Source organism: Trachypithecus francoisi, unplaced genomic scaffold (genome assembly GCF_009764315.1).
Source record: "Trachypithecus francoisi isolate TF-2019V2 unplaced genomic scaffold, Tfra_2.0 Lachesis_group4, whole genome shotgun sequence".
Taxonomy (NCBI): domain Eukaryota; kingdom Metazoa; phylum Chordata; class Mammalia; order Primates; family Cercopithecidae; genus Trachypithecus; species Trachypithecus francoisi.
The window spans coordinates 18,722,243-18,745,346 of NW_022681469.1; the positions used below are offsets into that span (position 1 = coordinate 18,722,243).

Sequence of the window (23,104 nt, forward strand, 5' to 3'; positions counted from 1 at the left end):
GAAATAAATGGAGTGGAAGAGACTGAAGAAGGTTATGTGTCAGGTTTGAAAGTGATTCTTAGAAAATTTGCTTTCAGAGTTGTGCGTTTTGTGTGTCCTACTGCATTTGCTTTTAACATATCTGTTATAGCTATCATGATTCTAGCAATTTTTTAGTAGGGAGGCAGTGAGTGAAGGGTGGAGTGGGTGATCTAGAGAATGGGGAGAAGTTATGCCTCCCTCTGAGAGAGAAACGGAAGTGTAGGCAGTAGTTCTTTTTGGTTCCTTTCAAAGACCTGAGGTAATTCTTGGTTTAGGGACGTTAACTTTCTGTGTTTAATTTTATTTTTTAAATTATATTTTGTATGGTTAATTTAAATGGACTGTTTTTCAGATTTACTGGTTTACCAGATTTACTGTTTTTATTGATACACCAAATTTACTATTGTGTTGAAATTCAAAATAAATGTAGCTATAAATGTTTTACCAGTTGATTAGAACTGACCCAAACCTGAAGCCTTCACTGACATTTAATAAAACATTATATAGGATGAGGTGGGATGATGAGTAGACACTAGAGAGAGGAACTCATACATCATTGAAGATTAATAGTCATGTTTAGCCTGAGGTATTCTTAACCAATTGAAATGTCCCTTTCTCCCCTTTTTTCCCTAACCCTCATGGGAGTCATTCTGATTTATGTATCTTAGATGTTCATGGAGAGTTTATGATATGCTGGTTTAGGTTTTTCAGGATACATCTAACATTTTTTTCTCTAATTCTTTTGGTGTTACAACACTTCTTAGGAGTGAGGAATGTGGCCATGGTCAAGGTGAGACAAGACAAACCAGGGGTTTCTATAGAAAACGTACCAACTTGACATCTTTTAACATTGAGTTTCTGTTTTAGTGGGAGTATGTAGCACCTATTTCTTTTGACACTTAATGAACCTTACATTTAAAATCAGGGAAGTTTGGTTTTGAACTTGTTTTATTGAATGCAGAGATAGCTCTCATGCATCTTTTCACTTATCTGCAGTGATCTTTTTGTTGCCTCACTTGAGCCACACACTGTTTCCACACTTGAATCTTATCACTGTTACAGATGATGCTACCTCAGAAATGCCAGATTCTGAACATTCTACTCTTTGGGCATAATCTCTCCTCCTTATAGGTCAGTTGCTCAAGCATGCCATGGACTTAGTGCTGGGAGCCATTGAGACCCCTCAGATCATCTCACCATTTTCTCACTACCTTCTGTCTTCACATCTTTTTTGACTGCTTACATTTCGTCATCCTTTAATTTCCTTGTAAATATCAGGAACTCCTTTTCTGGTCTTTACCTACAAAAACCCCGACTCTGGATGAATCCAATTTCCTACTCTGGGTCTGCACTGCATGGGTGAACATTGTTGAAAAAAAAATCACATAAATACATAGAAATGGTTTTAATTAGACTGTTTTTGCATCATTATACCTGAGGCTGAGTCATTTATAAAAAAGAGGTTTAATTGATTCTTGGTTTTATAGGCTGTACAGGAAGTACAGTGCCGGCATCTGCTCCTGGTGAGGCCTCAGGAAGCTTTCAATCATGGCAGAAGGCAAAGGGGGAGTAGGTGCACCCATGGTGAGAACAGGTGCAAGAATGGGAGGGAGGTGCTATACATTTTTAAACCAGATCTCATGAGAACTCACTGACTATCCCTAGGATAGCACAAGACATTCCTGAGGGAGTCTGCCCCCATGACCCAAACAGTTCCCACCAGGCTCTACCTCCAACATTGTGGATTACATTTTAGCATGCGGGGGATGTGTGTGTGTGTGTGGTGGGGACAGACATCCAAACTGTATCAGGTTTGGAATTCATTGTCTGTCTGGAATCTCAGGTGGATTTGGACTCTCAACACTAGCTAGCAATGTTATTGTGTTTCTTAGTCTTTCGTTCTACAAATCAACCCTTTTATACTTCCGTCTCTACCTTTTTCCATACTCAGCTGAGTGTCTCACACTAAACTTAGCTGAGAAAAATAGAAGCCCTTAGACTGTAGTATGAAGACTAGTTTATCTTCTTTTTCGTTTGTCCTGTGTGCTTTTGGTGTCAGATCTAAAAAACCATATTCTGATCCAAGCCCTTGAAGACTTACTCTTTTCTTTTTTTTTTTTTTAATTTTTATGTATTTTTTGAGACGGAGTCTTGCTGTGTTGCCCAGGCTGGAGTGCAGTGGCTCGATCTTGGCTCACTGTGAGCTCCGCCTGCCGGGTTCACGCCATTCTCCTGCCTCAGCCTCCCCACTTGCCACCACGCCTGGCTAATTTTTTGTATTTTTAGTAGAGACGAGATTTCACCATGTTAGCCAGGATGGTCTCGATCTCCAGACCTTGTGATCCTCCCGCCTCGGCCTCCCAAAGTGCTGGGATTACAGGCGTGAGCCACTGCGCCCAGCCGAAGACTTACTCTTATGCTTTATTTCAAGAGTTTTATAGTGTTAGCCCTTATCTTTCTCATCCATCTGAGTTAATTTTTGTATATGGTGTGTGATAGAGGTCCAAACACATTCTTCTGCATGTATGTTGTCCCATACCATTTGCTGAACAGACTCTTCTTTCCCCCTTGAATGATCTTGGGACTCTTGCCAAAAATCGATTGGCCACAAATGTAAGAGTTTATTTCTGGACTCTCAGTTCTATTTGGTATGTCTATCCTTATGCCAGTACCACACTGTCTAGATTACCATAGCTTTGTTAAGTATGTTTGAAGTCGGGGAGTGTGAATCCTCCGTCCAGTGATTCTTAACCTTTTCTTTGGGTTACAGGAAACTTTTTGAGTTTCTTCTAAGAAACTGTGGACCAAGGGAATTGTATGTAAAGATATATAAAATTTTGTATAACATTTATGTATTGAATTGGAAATTTATAGTCTTTCAGTTAAAAAATGAATTTTTAAACAATTAGCATATTCACCTTTTGCTTTCTATGGGAAAAGTGATGTAAGTCCATATTGGACAAATAAAGTAAACTTGTGTTCTACTCAAAAGTAAAATGTAATAGCTTGATTTAGTTACGTGGATTCAGTATTCAAGCAGCAATGTCATGTTATTTGTTAACATCTTTTGGTTTTGACCTTTTGGGATGGCGGCACGCTCTACTCAGACTCTCAAAGACTTTACAGTAGCAAGTGTCCTAGAGTTCTCTCAGGTGAGAGTGGGCTTGTTTTTGCATATCCGGAGGTCTCTGATATATTGCTCTTGATATTTTGTTGTGGTTATTAGATTAATACATTTCAAGATTTTTGCCTAATTTTTACATGGTTGTGGATAGAATTTTAGTTGTGAAAGTATTTAGTATTTTAATTGTGTATTAATTTTGTATTGTGTGTTTTTATTTAGTATTTTAATTGTGGAATAAGAATAGAGGAAGCATGTCTAAAACATACATCTAGAGTTTAATCAATAATTATAAAATACATACCCATGTAATAATCATCTAGAACCTCAGGACACCACTTGCCATCCTTTCTAGATGACAGTCCTCAGAGGAAACCACTGTCCTTTCAAGATCCATCTCTTCCTTGTTTTTTAAGATTGCTTTATTATCCCTAAACAGTATACTTCAGCTTTCCCTAGTTTTGAGCTTTCTGCGTTCATAGAATATACCATATGTACTCTTTTGTGTCTTTTTAAATTTTAACTCAATGTTGATTAACTTGTAGAATTCATTCATTTATTATGCGAGTTTTTTTATTTTTATTACCATATAGAGTTCCGTTATGAGAATATACTGTGGCCGGGCGCGGTGGCTCAAGCCTGTAATCCTAGCACTTTGGGAGGCCGAGACGGGCGGATCACGAGGTCAGGAGATCGAGACCATCCTGACTAACACGGTGAAACCCCGTCTCTACTAAAAACTACAAAAAACTAGCGGGCGAGGTGGCGGCGCCTGTAGTCCCAGCTACTCGGGAGGCTGAGGCAGGAGAATGGCGTGAACCCGGGAGGCGGAGCTTGCAGTGAGCTGAGATCCGGCCACAGCACTCCAGCCTGGGTGACAGCGCGAGACTCCGTCTCAAAAAAAAAAAAAAAGAGAATATACTGTATCCATTTTGTTATTTGTAGACTTCACAAATAATGATTCTATAAGCGGCTCTGTATAGGTAGGTATCCTGATGCACATGTGCCTGAGTTACTTTCAGTTGTGTTTACCTAAAAAAGGATTTGCTTCGTCATGGAATAATCATAGAGCATATGATTCTTCAGCTTTAGTGCAAAATTGTTCTCCAGCATGGCTGTATCAAACTCTCAGTTTAAAGTTCCTATTGACCCACATCATCTTCAACACATGGTATCATCAGGCTTTTTAGTTTTAGCGGGTCTGTTGGGTATGTCGTGGTATTTATTGTGCTTTTAATTTATATTTCCCCCAGTTATAAGGTTGTACACCTTTTTATGTGTGATTCAGCCATTTAGAGTTCCTTTTATGATGTGCCTATCCAAGTATTTTGTTCATTTTTCTGTTTTTTTTTTTTGTATTGATTTGTAGGAGTTCAGTATATTCTGGGTATAATTCCTTTAGTGGCCACCTGTATTGTAATGTCTTCTGCTGCTCTGGCTTATCATTTCAGTCTTTATAGTTTAATGAATTGGAGTTTATTTTAATATGGCTGAAGTTACCAGTTTTCACCTTTATGGACAGTGCTTTTTGTGTTTTAAGACAATCCTTCCTGTCATAAAGTCATAAAGATATTTTCTATATTACGTTATACAACCTTTGTACTTTGTGTTTTATGTGTGTTTAGGTTTATCATCTACTTTGGAATAATTTTTATGTTATGAGATAGATGTCTAATTTTATTTTACTTTAAAGAGATATATACATATCTTTTTTATATATAAATATATATCATTTATGGATATATAAAAATCAAGCATATTTTATACAAATATCTTTTATATAAATATCTTATGTGTATGTTTCTTTTTATTTTAACAAAGATATATATATATATATAATATTTTTTTTTTTTTTTTTTTTGACTGAGTCTCACTGTATCGCCCAGGCTAGAGTACAATGGTGTGATCTTGGTTCACTGCAATCTCCGCCTCCTGGGTTCAAGCGATTCTCCTGCCTCAGCCTCCCAAGTAGCTGGGATTACAGACATGCGGCAACATGTCTGGCTAATTTTTGTGTTTTTAGTAGAGGTGGGGTTTCGCCATGTTGGCCAGGCTGGTCTCAAACTCCTGACCTCAAGTGATCTGCCCACCTTGGCCTCCCAGAGTGCTGGGATTACAGACATAAGCCACCCCACCAGGCCAATATATCTTTTTTAAAATAAAAAGATACATGTATATAAGATGTTGATATAAAAGCTATATAAAAAGTGTCCAGGACCTTATATCGAAAAGTTTGTTCTTGCTGTATGCTCCTCCGTGCCCTCCTGTTACACATGAGTGCACACATATACATGGATCTGGTTTTGGGCACTGGCATCTGTTTCATATTGCCTTGATTCCCAGAGCTTTAAAATAAGTCTTGATACTTTGTAGAGTTTTAGGGTGGTGGGTTTGTTTTGTTTTTGTTTTTGTTTTCTGTGAATGCTTTGCATATTCTTGGCCCTGTACATTTCCATATTAATTTTAGAACCAGTTTGTCAGGTTCTACCTATCTGGATTGGAATTAAATTGAATCTATAAATCACTTTGAGGAGAATTAATGTCTTTACATTATTGAACCTCAAACCCATGGTCATGGTGTATATCTCCCTTTATTTAGGTTTTCTTTAAAGTCTCTCAGTAATATTTTATACTTTACCCTAAAGAAGCCTTGCATAGTTTTTGTTAAATTTATTCCAGTGTACTTGACTTTTTTTTTGAGATGGAGTCTAGCTCTGTTCCCCAGGCTGGAGTGCAGTGGCGCCATCTCCCTCACTGCAAGCTCCGCCTCCCGGGTTCACGTCATTCTGCCTCAGCCTCCCGAGTAGCTGGGACTACAGGCGCCCGCCACCACGCCAGGCTAATTTTTTGTATTTTTAGTAGAGATGGGGTTTCACCATGTTAGCCAGGATGGTCTCGATCTCTTGACCTCATGATCTGCCCATCTCGGCCTCCCAATGTACTTGACATTTTTATGCAGTTGTACATGGTATGTTATTTCACTTTTTGGCTTTATATTGTTGGTATATGGAACTAGGTTTTTTAATATACTAATCTTTAGCAATCTTTTTCTTGATTCTTATGATTTCTCTATAGATTCTTTTGCATTTTCTGCTTGCGTAACCATAGCATTTGCAGATGATAGCTTTTTTTTTCTAATCCCTATACCTTTTAATTCTTTTCCTTATTTTACTGTACCAGTTCCATCCTCCAGCACAGTGTTCACCGGAAGTAGTAATAGGAGGTGTTCTTGCTATTTTTTTTTTTTTTTTTTTGAGATGAAGTCTCACTCTGTCGCCTACTGCAATCTCTGCCGCCCGGGTTCAAGCAATTCTCCTGCCTCAGCCTCCCAAGTAGCTGGGATTACAAGCGCCTGCCATCGTGCCTGGCTGATTTTTGTATTTTTAGTAGAGATGGGGTTTCACCATGTTGGCCAGGCTGATCTTGAACTCCTGATCTCATGATGCACCCACCTCGGCCTCCCAAAGTGCTCGGATTACAGGCATGAGCCAACACACCCGGCCGCTGTATTCTTAATCTCAGAATGACTGCTTCATGTTATTTGCATAGGATGTTTTAGAAGTATCCTTTTCCACATTATGGAATTATCCTCTAAGCGCTATAAGAGGTTTTGTTGTTTACTTTTTTTTTTTTTTTTTTTGAGGCGGAGTCTCGCTCTGTCTCCCGGACTGGAGTGCAGTGGCCGGATCTCAGCTCACTGCAAGCTCCGCCTCCCGGGTTTTACGCCATTTTCCTGCCTCAGCCTCCCGAGTAGCTGGGACTACAGGCGCCCGCCACCTCGCCCGGCTAGTTTTTTTTGTAGTTTTAGTAGAGACGGGGTTTCACCGTGTTAGCCAGGATGATCTACGATCTCCTGACCTCGTGATCCGCCCGTCTCGGCCTCCCAAAGTGCTGGGATTACAGGCTTGAGCCACCGCTCCCGGCCTGTTGTTTACTTTTTAATCATACGTAAATGTTGACTTTTATCAAATACTTGTCCTGAATCTTTTTAAATGGTCATATGATTTTTTTTTCCTTTAATCTAATAATGTGGTAAGTTTCACTGATTAAGATTTTTAGTGTTAAAAACCACCTTGTGTTCTTGGGATAGACCCAACTTGATATTTGCATCTTTACTCATAAATGAGGGTGACCTATAATTCTTTCCAAGTTTTGGTACCAAGAACTTATGCTGTCAGGAAATGAGTTAGGGAGCAAATCCTTTTCTGCTACTCTCTGGAGTAAATTTGATATAATATTAGATTTATTTGTTCCTTGAATATTTGATAGAACTTGCATTTTTAAAGGTTTTTTGTCTATTCTTTTTGTAACTTCTTGAGGTAGATACATAGCTCATTAATTTCAGCCTCTTTGTTTCTAACAGATGCATTTAGAGCTATATGTTTCTGTTTACAAGTTCTTCATCCCACAAATTGTGTCATATTGTATTATTGTGGTTCACATTTTAATATATCTTTTGACTCATTTTATTGACATTTTATAACAGGTGACATTTACATAATGGTTGAGGATTTTATGACTTATTGTATTGTTTCTGATGTCTCTACTGCTGCTAGGAGAGAATTACTTTGAGTATAATATGTTCTCCCTCATGCTCACTTAGCAAGTTTGTAGAGAACAGAATAAAATTTATCTTTATATGTGTTTCTCTGCTCTACAAAAATGTGTTGGTGAGGCGGTTGTACATTTCTCAGCTAAATTCCATCCACTGTATTATAGTTAAGTGAATATTTTCAACTTACTTACATATTGATTTTGTTTTTCTTTGTCTTAGCTGTGTTGGAGTAGAAGAACATCATGCTGTTGACATTGACCTGTATCACTGTCCCAACTGTGCAGTTTTACATGGTTCCTCCTTGAGTAAGTACTAGGTGCTTAAATAAAAATTGACATTTCAGAAAAATCGAGATTTCAGACTTACATGTACATGTTAATACTTTAATGATACTTTGATGAGTTATATTATACCCATCAAGAACTGTAGGGAAAGATTTTGCTCAAGGTATTTAGGTTGTCGTTTTTGTCTCATTAAGTCAAAAGATTAAGGGGGGGAATGTACTGTCAGTCTTAATTGCCTGTGCAGAGTCCCCAAACTCAACTACATAGTTTGATATCTTTCAATTTGAGAAGTGTGGTTAAGTAAAATTTTTCTGTTTCTGGAATCTGATTTCGCTTGTTTTGCTCTCTTCACAAATAGAAGATCTTTAGTAGTATTTTGGGAGAGTATACAGATTAAGACTTTAATGCACTCATATGCCTTATATTTTAAGGAGAAAATGAGAGCGTTGATAAGCTAAAATATTACTTATATTTTCTGAATTTGGTTGCTATATTGAGTGTGGCCTGGAGTCCTGCCCAGCCATCCTCTCTGCCTGAAACCCCTTTCTGAGCTCTGAGGAAGTAGAGATACAAGGACACACCAGACCATGTTTCTGACCACACTCTTGTTCCTAAGAAGGGAGAGCAAAGCCAGGGAAGCCTCAGGCATCTTTTGAAGTGGACCAGCATCACACCTAAAATGATATCTATTTTCAGCTTTTTACAGATGCTTCAGAATCTTTTACAGATGCTTCAGAAGAATACATTGAAATATTGCTATCGTGCAAATATGAGAGAAAAAGGCTTGGATTATGTTATATATATATATATTTTTTTAAAATTTGAGACAAGGTCTTGCTCTGTCACCTATGCTGGAGTGCAGTGGCGCTATCATAGCTCACTGCAGCCTTGACCCCCTGGGCTTAAGTGATCCTCCTGCCTCAACCTCTGGAGTAGCTGGGACCACAGGCATGCTTCACCACGCCCAGTCAACTTTTTGATATTTTGTAAAGACAAGGTCTCACTTTGTTGCCCAGGCTGGTCTCGAACTCTGTCTCAGACTCCCAAAAGTGCTGTGATTACAGGCATGAACCACCACACCTGGCCTTTAATAACTATTTATTTTGACATTTTAGGCTGCAGACTAGCATTTTTATATTCACAAAATTAAAGGGAAAACTATAGGCTTTGTCATTTTAAAACCTTTGCCTGAACATACCTTGATATACACACTTGGGTTGGTTTTAGGTAACTTATATGACCTCTTTATTTTACATGCAGCTTTTTCCCCAGTACTTTTTTCCAATAGAGTAGACATTTATATAGAGTTACATTTTTTCAAAAGAGACTTACTGGCACCTGACTGCTCATTTGTTTTGTTAGAAATATTAGTAATGTTTCTAATGTCTTTGTAAGATACTTAAAAATTTAAGCTACTTGAATACATTAAAGTATTTCCTTTTAAAATAGAGGCTATTCCTTTTGTTAAGTATAGAGCATAAAACTTGAGGTTAGCAAATTGGTGGAACTGTTACATGTGTAATTGACTAGTTTATTGTCATAAATGTTTTTAAATGATCTTTGGCTGGCTGGCACTGAGTATGTGATATATAACTTGAAATAATTGTTGACTGGGAGTAACTCTTGGAGAAGGTAAATAAATAATATGGTGGTGTTATCTCAAGGGAGACTTAACTAAAATTTATAGCAGTTTTAGTTTAGAATTTAAGTATATAGTCCCAAAATGAAATTTGAATTTAAATTCTGTGAAATATTAAGTTACTATGAGGCAGAATAATGTGATATACTCCATTTTTTATTTTTCCTATATGATTTAATTTTGTAAAAAATGTGTTATACTTGCTAAATTGATTACACAATCCATAATGGATCATGACTTCACTTTGAATAATTATGCTTCAGAGAGAAGTTTGCCTATGCTTCTCATCCCTGAAGAACGTAAGACCAGGCATTGGCTATCTTCTGGGCAGACGTCCAACTCTGAGTACTTACAGGGAAAACGCCCAAAATCCAGTCATCTGTTTTATCTTGATTTAAGGCTCACCTTCCCTCCTCCTCATCTTCTACCCCCAACTTGGTTAATCCCTTTTGATCCCTTTCCCTCTGCTATTAAGCCTCTCTCTTTTTTTTTTTAATTCATTTTTTTATTTTTTGAGACAGAGTCTTACGCTGTCGCCCAGGCTGGAGTGCAGTGGTGCAATCTTGGCTCACTGCAACCTCTGCCTCACAGGTTCAAGCAATTCTCCTGCCTCAGCCTCCTGAGTAGCTGGGATTACAGGTGTGTGCCACCGTGCCCGGCTAATTTTTGTATTTTTAGTAGAGATGGAGTTTCACCATGTTGGCCAGGCTGGTCTCGCCTCAGGCTCTCAAAGTGCTGAGATTACAGGCTTGAGCCACTGTGCCAGGCCTATTAAGCCTGTCTTACTTGCTACCTGGGTTTCCTGTTGGTTTCAGAGATCCCCAGGAGTCCTTATTATTGATACCATTTAGCTAGTATAATAACTACTTAATATGGTGAATTTAGACTTGACCCTCTTAATGGGAATTAAGAACTGTATTTGAGGGCAGGTATCAAAAAACAGCCTACAAATAACTTAAATATATATTCTCTGTCTTGTTTAGGCACATGCAATCCAAACACAAAATTTTCTCCTTTCCCTTTAACCATTACTAAAATATTCCTTCACTGGCCTCCTTCCTTTAAGAAATTCAGTCAGCTGTTATACAGTGGCTGATTTTATGGTTAGCATGTTGACCCAACAGGACAATTGTATCCTTCTGTTAACCTCCTCCAAGTCAGCACATTTAAAAGGAAATGATAGTGATTGGCAGCTTATTATATGGTAGGCACTATAGTGGGTAAGTAAGTACTTGACCTATGTTATCTTCTTCGATATTTGTAACAACTCCATGTGAGAAATGAGAAAAATGATCTAGCTAGCCCTTTTATGTAGCTATTTGGCAGAGTTGGAGTTTGAACCCCTAGCAGTCTAATTCCAAAGCTGATGCACTTCACTGATTAATCTCTTCTGCAAAAATGAAAATTAACTACTGGGGTTGCTGAGGTAGGAGGATTGCTTGAGCCCAGGAGCTCGAGGCTGCAGTGAACTGTGATTGCGCCACTGTACTCCAGCCTGGGTGCAAGAGGGAGACCCTGTCTTAAAAAAGAAAGAAAATTTAAAAATACAGTATCATACTTTACCTATCAAATGGGCTGCTTAAAAAAAGAAAACAAAAAAAAAGTACTGATGCCCATTGTTTACCCAGGGGCATGAAATACACTTCTTATGTAATACTGGTAAGGAAAGTAAGTTACTAGTACCACTTCTTTGGAGGCAGTTTTGTAATATGTAGCAATTATCTTTAAAATGTTGATCTTTCTTCTAGCATTTCTTAGAATTTATTCTGAGGAATTAATCAGGGAAACAATATATACAAACATGAATCTCAACTTTGAAGAAAGATTCAGAATGAACTAAGTGCTTAAGAATCAAAAAAATGATTATAATATGGTATATCTATCTACATCTTAAAATTGTAGTCTGTTTTAAATATTTAATAAGGAGAAAATGCTCATGATATAATAAGAAAGATAAGCAGGATAAACATTGTGATCCCAGTTGAAGATAAAATGGAGTTATGGGCTGGGCTTGGTGGCTCACACCTGTAGTCCCAGCACTTTGGGAGGCCAAGGTGGGTGGATCACGAGGTCAGGAGATTGAGACCATCCTGGCCAACATGGTGAAACCCCATCTCTACTAAAATACAAAAAAAACACTAAAAGCCGAATGTGGTGGCGCACGCCTGTAGTCCCAGCTACTCAGGAGCCTGAGGCAGGGGAATTGCTTGAACCTGGGAGGCAGAGGTTTCTATGAACCAAGATCGTGCCACTGTCCTGCAGCCTGGCAACAGGGTAAGACTCCGTCTCAAAAAAAAAAAAAAAAAGAAATGGAGTTATGTATCTATATATAGCTGAAAAAAAATCTGGAATTAAATACACTCAAATTTTAGGTGTGATTTTAAATGAGAAAAAATAACATGCAAAGGATGCCTTAATGGAATTTCCTAGGAAGTTTGCTTTGTGATTCTAAATTTTTCTTGTGAGTTTTTTTGTTTTTTTCTAGTGGAACTTACCCTCTTCCATATTGAAGATTTGGCTGCCATAAGTTACTTGGGAATCTTGTTTTAGACTCTTAAGATAGGAATAAGCCTGATTTCCACCTTTGTTAATTATTGTGACTTCTTATCCACATGAGGACTCAATGTTGTTGTATTACTATGGTCTTTGTAAGGCAGGAAAGGTTTAAAATAACTTGGAATCATAAAGTTGTTTTCCCCAAAACATTATTGTTACGAAAATGTTCAAACATATAGGAAAAATTGGATGAATTTTACAGCAAGCACCTATAAGCCTTATCATCTAGATTCTACTGTTAACATTTTCATTATATGCTCTACCACATGTCTATCCATGTAACTATTCTGTCTACCTATTTTTTTTTTTTTTTTGGATGCATTTCTAAATAAATTGCAGACGTCAGTACATTTTCCAGAATCATAGAGGTTTTAGGCTTAAGAGTAATTTTCAAACTTAAAAAATAAAAAAACTGATTTAAAACTGAAATTGTACATTGATAGAACGAACGCACAAGAGCTGTAGGTAGTGCCACTCTGCTGGAAAGAGGAATGAGGTCCAGAGATCAACCCTTGGCTTCTTCTCCATCTCCCCTTTGTGAAGGATTCTTCCACACAGTTTGAAAATTAGCAGTTTAATCCACCCCTTAATTCCTACATTGAGGAATCTGGATCCAGCAGTGTTAAGTGACCTGCCCAAGGTTGCAGAGAAAGCTATTGGCTGAACTAGGAATCAAATCCAAGTCTTCGGATTTCGATTGCTGTGACTACTCAAGGTCATAGCCTTCCAGAGCTGTAGAATTACAGGGTCTTAGCATTGGAATGAATGAAGTTATTTATTTTGTCATCCTACCCGTCTTTCTTTAATTATGACTCAGTTACCTGCTCTTCTTTATGTCAGTGTAACTGTGCTTATTTGGGGAGTAAGTCTTCACATGAAAGAGGGAGGAATGATGCTATTAGAATACATTTCTGATGTGAGATCAAGGCCCTGTCCTGAGAAAATGATTTGGATTATCTGGATAATCATACTAGGACCTAATGTGCTGATGAAAATCATAATTGTATATAATTTGGAAATTGTATAGTATCTGTAAGTGTGGACATTATAAAAGGCTCCATCTGCTGATTTGAATTCCTTGCTTTAATTTTAAATATTTTGAAATAAAAAGAGTAGGTTTTAAAAATCCACAGTTAATTGTCTGTAATTGCAGCATTACATTGAGCAAAATTCTCAGGCCTGGAAATGCATTAAAAACTTGAGTGTTTTCAACCCCTCCATCCTCGAGATAAAACACTAAGGCATGGGGCTGGCTGCAGAGCAGCCTTAGGACCCTGGGACCAAGGGGCAGACCCTGCCCAAGGATGCAGGCCTAAGCCAGGCCTCACACTCACAGTGTAAATGTCTCTCTGGCCACCATGCGTTACATGTATCTGTGTAGATATGTGGGGAGGCTGTGCACACGAGCGAGGGGTGAGTGGCCGTGGCTTTGGGCAGCATACACACGGTTAGCCGTGCATGCACTTTGTGGCCCTTTGGCAAGGGTCAGAGGGTACTGGAAGTGGGAGGGGGCAAGGTCTGCTATCAGGAATTACTGTAAAAACAAGAACTGGAAGCTCGTGTTTCTGGTACTGGGTAAAATGATTCTACCCCTTGGGAGAAGGATCCACATTCGCCCTAGTATGATGGGCTCTTTCACCCCACTCCTAGTCCCCTGGGCGTGGGAGCAAAATTGTGGTCTTTCCTAGGAGTTTGAATGCCCCATATTTGTGTCCTCGCCAGCTCTTTGGCCACCTTTCAAGCCCCAGTGTTCAAGCTCAGAGGATGAAGGGGCATCTGAAGGGTCCACGAGATGGGGCCCTCACCAAACGCCTTGGCCGCCGGCCGGCAGCCCTCTGTGATGTGTGTGCAGAGTGAACAGAGGACTCAGGTTTCAGAGGAGCTAGTACAGAGCACCCTCACCCTGTAGAGTTCATGCACTCCCCATCCGTGCTACCTACCTCCCCATTTCTGTTTCGGTTTTAAGACAATGAAGCAGCATTCACTGGGTGTAACATGAAGGGATAAAAATGAAGGAGAAAGAGAGTTTGGGATGGGATGTCTAAGGCAGGAGTTGACATCAGGCAACCAAAGAAATGAATTTTGGGGAGGAACACAACTCCCATCCCAGTTTCCTTCCCATGGCTGCATGTTAAGATGGATGCATGGAGAGACCATCTGCCTGGCTCCCTATCTTCATTCTCCACGCAGCTTGGTGATGGCAGGTCTGGATTTGGATTTCAGAATCCGAGCTCCGGGCTCCACTCATGTGGCAGCAAGACTGCTTCGTTCCAGCGTTTAGAAACACACCTGTATTTGGTTCTCAACCATGGGAGCACTCGCTGCACTGGTGGGAGGTGGTTGGGAAAGTTGCAGGAAAACCTTTGTCTTGTATCCTTCTGACCCATGGTGGAAATTCATGCCATAGATTTTTAATGTTCTGCGCAGCTGGGAATAGACATGGTACTTACCTTAGAGTTTTTCAATTGATCTCAATTTGATATGGCTTGTGATTCATTTTCTTAAGCCAAATATATATAAACGTATGTGGTCTTAAAAAAAAACAAAAAAAACGAGTGTTTTTAATGTATTTACAATTGTTATTTCTGATTATGTTGGATATAATGATTAGAAAGCACATAGTATCACCAGTTACCAAAATCATTTTTTTAAAATCTTTTAAAAATCCAGTGAAAAAGAGGAGGAACTGGCACAGGCATGACTACACTGAAATTGATGATGGTTCCAAACCAGTGCAAGCTGGAACTAGAACTTTCATTAAGGAATTACGCTCTCGAGTCTTCCCAAGGTATGGAAACTTACTCTGATAAAAGAAAACGTAAGAATGTAAGAATATCGTCTCATAGAGTGATATTACGTAAAGGCAATGTTTTCAAACAAAGTTTTCAATGTTTTCAAACTTTATCCTCAGCCACCTTTTCACCTTTTTACTTCCTTAATGAAATAGAAAAGTATCAGTACATTCCAGGTAATAGAAGGAAATAAGTAAGCATATTTTCTTGGAACTTTTGTTACATGTATATGCGCACTGGGTCACCCTATAAAAACATTTAGGTGTGGGCCACAGTCCAAAAAGTTTGAAATACGCTAATCTGAGGGAGTTGTTCCCAGTACTTGATTCCTTATGATATGCAGCTGCTGCCTGTTTTTTTTTCTTTTGCCTCACCTTCTCCTGTTTTCCCAACTCTGCTTTTTCTCCATTGCTTTTATATGCATCTCTGCCCTAGGTCCACCAGAAGCACACACAACCACTGCAGGAGTGGGCTTTTTGATTTTTTAAAAAATAATGGAATATATTTGAGTTGTCTGGCTCAAAGAGAGTAGAAAGCATTATAAAGCATTTAATCATGCTAATTTGGATCATTTCCTGCTCACTGCCTGACATCTATTTCAAGCGATAATGCTTAATAGACTTTTACACAAGATCATAGCCAGGCTTGTTAAAGAGGGGAAGCACAATTTAAATTTAAATCACAGTATCACATGCAGCTTATTATGGAATTATTCAGATCCTGAAATGATAAAACCCCTGCTATTTCTCCTCAGTCTTTAGAATTCCTCTCTAGCCCCCTGCCCCTTAATCCTTACACAGAATCATATAATGATAAGCATCTACTGTTGGCTCCCTCAGGTCTGTTGAGAGATAGAAAGAACACATATTTAAAATGTAGTGTTTCCACATGGTTTTTGTGGTGTTAAATACCCTATTCTCAAATATTCTTTTTTATCAGTTTCCAAGTTGTAGGAGAAATGTTTGTGTGTTTTCTTTTTTATTGGCTCATGCTTGATTGGCACCTAGGCCCAAAGTTTTCAGTCTGGTTCTGTTGGTGGGCCTAAGAGAGGTTTGTGAGCTCCCTAAAATGAATGGTATGTATAATTTAGTGTCAGTTGGGAGTGTCCATTTCTCAGGGAGAGGAGCTATAGCTTTCTTTTTTTTCCAAATATGTTTCTGACACAAAAATGTAGTGTTAAAAACACTGGCCTAATAATTTATGTGACTTGACTGCCAGTGACCACAAATGAGAACAGGTTATAGAGATGATCACAAATGTCCAAAATGTAATTACCATTAGTTCAGGATCTTTGGGTTTTAATGCCATAAAGCTTTATATCATTTCAAACCATAGTAGAATAGCAATGATTGTTAAATTACACATACTTGATATGATTAACGCAGAAGCATATAAAATGAATGAGTTATCTTTCCCCTCTCCTATTTTAAGACTTAGTGTAAGTTTTTTGAGACCCTTTTCTACATAAAAACATTAAAACATTTATGTATATGGATGTATGGATATATATAATGTTCTTAAAATGGGATTATGTTATGCATAGTGTTGTACAATTTGCCTTTTTTACTCTTATATTTCATAGATATCCTTCCATACATATGCATAGATTTGCCTCACTTCCTAAATGCTGTGTAGTATGCAGTAATCTATAGGTACTATAATTTGCTTAACCATCCCCATATATATTTAGTTTGTCTCCAGATTTTCCTCTTGCAAAAAATGTACCTATATTTTAAACACTTGTCATTATATATGTTTGATCAAAAGAGGAAGTAAAACATCAAACATTTGAGATCAGGGAATACAAGTGATTTAAAATTCTCCTTTAGATTGAAATTGAAGGAATTATTTAATCCTCAGAGGTTGGGGGAAGGAAGGACAGTTGTGGATGCTTATTGGGGAAACTGAGAGGTAATACAGAGCTCCAGTTCAGAAGATGAGTCAAGTGAAGAAGAACAAGAATATCTAGGAGAGGACTCTCAGTTTTCTTAGACCTTAGACTTGCCCTTGCCTTATGGAAAGGATCGGAAGATCGGAGCCCAGTAATTCGGAGAAGCAGCATCTCCTTTTTCTCCTGTCTTCTTGCCACCTAGGCAGCAGATGACATCAGATAGTTAAGATCTGATTGTAGAAGTGGAGACTATTGTGTTTTAACCTTTAAGGCAAGTGTCCCACTTAATTTTGAATGTATAGCAGCCATATCCTGTGAGCAATTGGGAGATAAAAACTGGAATGCCCCATTGGAAGAGATCTGGTGGGCAAAGGGACAAACTACACTTATGTTAATGTAATGCCTGTAATCTGTTGGTCATCAGAGAGGGCAGCTGGAGATCCAACCATTCTTGGCTTAAAGTTATTACCTGGTATTAAGACTTACTAGGCCCAGTGCAGTGGCTCACGCCTGTAATCCCAGAACTTTGGGAGGCCAAGGTGGGCAGATCACGAGGTCAGAAAATCAAGACCATCCTGGCTAACACGGTGAAACCCATCTCTACTTAAAAAAAATACAAAAAAATTAGCCAGTCATGGTGGCAGGCGCCTGTAGTCCCAGCTACTTGGGAGGCTGAGGCAGGAGAATGTCCTGAACCCGGGAGGCGGAGCTTGCAATGAGCTGAGATCGTGCCACTGCACTCCAGCCTGGGCTACAGAGCGAGACTCCATCTCAAAAAAAAAGACTTAACTAAATACTGGTTGTAACGGATCATTTAAATCGGTAGTTTTCAATGGGAGCATTTTGGACACTTGTCTCAGTGGGCAGGGACCAGGGATGCTAGTCATCTTCCAGTATGCAGAGTAAGAATTAATTGTTCTATGTTCCATTAGACTTTAGATAGTTGTGTAGAATTTTATAGTCAGATAAAATCTGACTAGTTTTTGTTTTTATTTATTTGTGTATTTATTTATTTTTGAGATGGAGTTTTGCTCTTGTCACTCAGGCTGGAGTGCAATGGCGCAATCTCGGCTCACTGCAATCTCCGTCTCCCAGCTTCAAGCGATTCTCCTGCCTCAGCCTCCCAAGTAGCTGGGATTACAGATGCCCACCAACACACCCAGCTAATGTTTGTATTTTTAGTAGAGATGAGATTTCACCATGTTGGTCAGGCTGGTCTCGAACTCCTGACCTTAGGTGATCCACTCACCTCAGCCTCCCAAAGTGCTGGGAATTACAGACGTGAGCCACCGTGCCTGGCCTGACTAGTTTTTATTCTAATGCACACTCTACCTTTTCTTCTTCCAAATTTCTACGCAGCCTGTATCAAGTGGCTTCTGGTGTTTCACTTAACTTAAATCTAACCATTCATTACAACTAGTTGTAAGCATCCTATTATTTTATTATGTCTTCTAGTGTAGTTTACATACTGAAATACAGGTTGAGTATCCCGTATCCAAAATGCTAAGGAACAGAAGTGTTTCAGAAACGATTTCAGACTTTTTTTTTTTGGATTTTGGAACATTTGCATTATACTTAGCAACTGAGCATCCCTAATCTGAAAATCTGAAATGCTCCAATAAGCACTTCCTTTGAGCATCATATCAACGCTCAAAACATTTCGGATTTTGGAGCATTTTAGAGTTTGTATTTTTGGATTAGGGATACTCAACTTGTACATATTTTACTATAAACTAGGTTGGTTTTTTCTTTTTGCATTTAGAGGACTTTATATATATTTCTAATTATATGTATTGAATTATGTATATTATATTATAAATTTTAGTTTAGGATAGCAAAAGGAGATTTATAAAACATTTGTCGTTAAAAGAAGAATGAGATATGATAGGTTAAGATCCAGTGATATAGATAATCCAGTATATGAATTAACCCATCACCACAGTATTTTTTTTAAACTGAACTTACCAATAAAAATGACATTTTTATTCTTATGTTTTTCCTTAGTGCCGATGAAATAATTGTAAAGATGCATGGCAGCCAGCTGACACAAAGATATCTGGAGAAACATGGATTTGATGTCCCTATTATGGTCCCTAAATTAGATGATCTAGGACTCAGGCTCCCTCCACCTACATTTTCTGTGATGGATGTGGAACGTTATGTAGGTACGAACTTTATTTCTTTAAGTACCTGGGAAAACGTGGTAAAAGTAAAAATTATAGTCCTGGTAGTATTAAAGGTTAAATGAAGAAATGTCAATTTAGTTTAGTTTTCTGCTCAGAAAAGTGAGACTCAGTATCATCTATATTGAAAACAAGTTTTTCTCAGCAGACCTACAACTGCCAGAAAAACAGAATGACACATTTTACTTGTTCCTATTTACTCAGCCTCATCCTGCTGCTTTCTTTTGTGCCATTAAGTTTTCTGATACTTGCTTAGGGAAAATAATTACTGAGGGATAGATATAGATACCAGGAAGAAGATATTGGAAAATTGGATTGATTGTAGGCATTTGTAGAATACAGGTGCAAAATTCCCAGATCCCAGTATACCAGCTGCACAGTTAGTCCTCTATAGTCTGCTTTGTGACCTGCTGCTGCTTAGAGGAAAGGTGGTAAAAAGAGCAGATCATTTTTAATCCTGTTTTTATAGTAATGACTTGGTAAATATTGCCATTTAATGATGTCTGGACTTAATTTGTGATTTTGAAAATTTCCCAAAGAAACAGAAAGACATGAGAAATAAAGGGGGAAACCCTTTACTCCTTGCCACGTTGTTGACATTTTCAGTCATTTCATTCATTCTCATGATATTTATAGATAAAGCTGACTATATGTAGATGTTACTCCTTGTCAGCAGTAGATAGATAATGTTTGAGATTAGATCCCAAATCTATTTTGACTCAAAATTGTATATTTACTACATTATCTCCTCAGCATGGAATATCTGAGAACTTGTCCCTTTATTGAGCCGTTGGTTAACAATTCTCATAGATTATTGTTTCACTGAGGAAATCTATCTAAATATTATAACTTCACATTCAGCTAAATTTGAATATTTGACAAGTAAGAGGACGGGGCTAAGGATTAACCTGAAGCTATTTGCGTAGATAGCAACTGCAAAACAAATAGCTAGTGTAATACATGTGCAGGGAAGAAATGCTCAAACTGCTTGATAGCTAACTTTTTGGTACTGCAGAGCACTTCAGTTAAATACTATAAACAGAACCGTGTTACTTCCTGAAGATAAAGAAGTCTATAAGGCAAGACTTTCTAAACCTATATGAAGTTGCATTAAAGTAAGAAAATGGCATTTATTTGTTTTTTTATTTCAGATTGGTTAAGTATTGCCATATTTTGAATTCTACCTTATCCCATAGTCCATTGTCAAACGATTTGTGCTTCCTAGTGTAGCAGTGCAGTGGTCTGTAAACATTACCTCGTGGATTTATACGAAAACTGTAAATTAATCACAATTTGGAACTCAGGCCTTCAGACACTGGTACTAATGTGAACTGATTTTTGCTTCCCAATCACTGATTTTTTCTTGAAGGAGAGTATAAGAAGACAATACCAGGAGGGCAGAAAATACCCTGGTCAAGTTGTATGTTAATTCCCCAACAAGTGATGTGTTTTTTTTGAAATGATAGCCTTAGAATATTTTAAGTGTTACAAAAGTGAAAGGGAAAAGTCAGTCTCCCCACTTTATGCCTGAGAAAACGGAAATCCAGAAAATGTTGCACAATTTCTACATGCCAATGTAATGTATTTCTTGTCATTATGAGCTGTACACCAAGATACCATTGCTATACAGAAAGCTTTATAAGCCGTATACATTTTTATGTTCGGTGTAAATTATGCAACTCTGTCTTACTGCTTTCCTTTTCCTCTGAAAAATTGTCCCTTTTTTCCTGAAAGGTCCAATTGAACTTGAGAAACTAAGAGTATAGGGAAAATCTTTGTCTAGACTACGTAGTTTTATACTTGATTTAAATATCATACTAAGTTAAAAGATTTTTTGATTAAGGCATCTGCTGATGTAACTCTTAAGTCCAATAAGAAGACTGTAATTTTTCTCTGCAGGTGGTGACAAAGTGATAGATGTCATTGATGTGGCGAGACAGGCAGACAGCAAGATGACACTTCACAATTACGTTAAATACTTCATGAATCCTAACAGACCAAAAGTGTTAAATGTGATCAGCCTTGAATTTTCAGATACAAAGTGAGTAGTTCTGGGCATTTTGGTTTGGCATTCTGAGTGTTAGCTAAATGTAGTTTAATGATGTATTTATTTTAGGAAGAAACATAGTTGTGACTTCTAAAGTTGTCCAGTGGTAGCAGTGTTATAAATTTTGCATTGGGACGCTCAGAGATGTTTAGAAATAAGATGTATTTTAAACTTGTGGCTGGGCACGGTGGCTTATGCCTGTAATCCCAGCATTTTGGGAGGCCAAGGTGGGTGGATCGCTTGATGCCAGGAGTTCAAAACCAGCCTGGCCAACATGGCGTAATCCCCTCTCTACTAAAAATACAAAAATCAGCTGGGTGTGGTGGCACATGCCTGTAATCCCAGCTACTCAGAGAGGCTGAGGCATGAGAATCTCTTGAACCTGGCAGGACAGAGTTTGCAGTGAGCCGAGATCACGCCATCGCACTCCAGCCTAGGCAACAGAGCAAGACTGAGTCTCAAAAACAAAAAACCTGTGTTTTAAACTTTTAAGTGTTGTTGTTAACCTTAAATTCCATTTAATTATTTGGTTTGGGAATAGATGGGAGAAGCAGTTTTTAAGAATTTTTAATTGGCATGATGTGGGTATGTGTGTGTGTTTCTTTTTTAAAAGGATGTCTGAATTGGTGGAGGTCCCTGATATAGCCAAAAAACTTTCCTGGGTGGAAAATTATTGGCCAGATGATTCAGTCTTTCCCAAGCCATTTGTTCAGAAATACTGCTTAATGGGAGTTCAAGACAGCTATACAGATTTCCACATTGACTTCGGTGGAACTTCAGTCTGGTACCATGTCCTCTGGGTAAGATTGGGGTATTTTTTGTTCTCTCACTGACAAACAGCCCTAGTTTTTCAATGGTATAGTCATTTCTTATAAATGTTACTTGTAAAAGGGGAAGTTTTGTTTTGTTTTTTTACTTTTTAACCAGGAACTCTCACTTTGCCTTTAAACGTACGATTTTTTAAAAAAATCTCAAATAATGGAAGAGTCATGACTTCTAAATTTATATTAGATTTACTTTCTGCCCTCATCTTTTAAGTTGGTTTCTTTTAGCCTTTTGTCTCTTTTTGATTCTTTTCCCCCTGGTTAATCATCCTTTAATCTCTGAATTAAACGTCTATGAAGGAGCAAAATTACAGTAATAATTGCTTCTGGCCTTAATATTGGGCTAGGATAGCTTGTTGGATAAGTCAGGAATGCCATAAAAATACCAGTTCTTGGCTGGGTGTGGTGGCTTGCACCCATAATCCCAGCACTTTGAGAGCAGGCCAACCCAGGAAGATTATTTGAGCCCAGGAGTTCAAGACCAGCCTGAGCAACATAGTGAGACTCTGTCTCTAAAAATAAAAATAAAGTAGCCAGGCATGATGGCTCATCCCTGTAGTCACAGCTACTCAAGAGGCTAAGGCAGGAGGATCACTTGAGCCCAGGAAGTTGAGGCTGCAGCATGCTGTGATCACTCCACTTTACTCCAGCCTGGGCAACAGAGCGAGACCCTGTCTCTAAAAATAAAAATAAAAAAATTAGCCAGGTGTGGTGGCTCATGCCTATAGTCACAGCTACTTAAGAGGCTGAGGCAGGAGGATCACTTGAGCCCAGGAAGTTTAGGCCGCAGTGCGCTGTGATTGCACCACTGCACTCCAGCCTGGGCAACAGAATGAAACCCTATCTCAAAAAACTGAACAAACAGAAAACCAATTCTTTTCAATTTATATTCACCTTGCTTTATCTAGAGCTGCATTGTTCAAAACAGTTACCACTAGCCATGTGTGACTAAATTTAAATAATTAAAATGGAATGTAATTAAAAATTCAGTTCCTTGTTTATACTAGGCACATTTCAAGTGCTCAGTAGCCACATGTGGCTAATGACTACTGTATTGGTTAGCACAGATACAAAACATTTCCATCATCACAGAAAGTTCTATTGGAGAGTACTGATGTAGAAACTCAGTCTTCATCTATATCAATGCTTGTGCCTCAGCAATGTTCTGGGCTATATTTGATGCTGGGTCCT

At 38.3% G+C, this 23,104-nt stretch overlaps 1 protein-coding gene across 2 annotated transcripts in view; it reads left to right on the top strand.

Moving 5' to 3' along the window:
- KDM7A (lysine demethylase 7A) overlaps positions 1–23,104 on the top strand; it is a 90,862-nt gene that overhangs the window by 32,325 nt on the left and 35,433 nt on the right. For both annotated transcript variants that reach the window (XM_033194854.1, XM_033194855.1), the window contains exons 2-6: positions 7,917–8,002; positions 14,847–14,964; positions 18,864–19,024; positions 20,942–21,083; positions 21,703–21,889. In XM_033194854.1, coding sequence (XP_033050745.1) covers positions 7,917–8,002; positions 14,847–14,964; positions 18,864–19,024; positions 20,942–21,083; positions 21,703–21,889 — 694 coding nt within the window. The remainder of the gene's footprint in view (positions 1–7,916; positions 8,003–14,846; positions 14,965–18,863; positions 19,025–20,941; positions 21,084–21,702; positions 21,890–23,104) is intronic.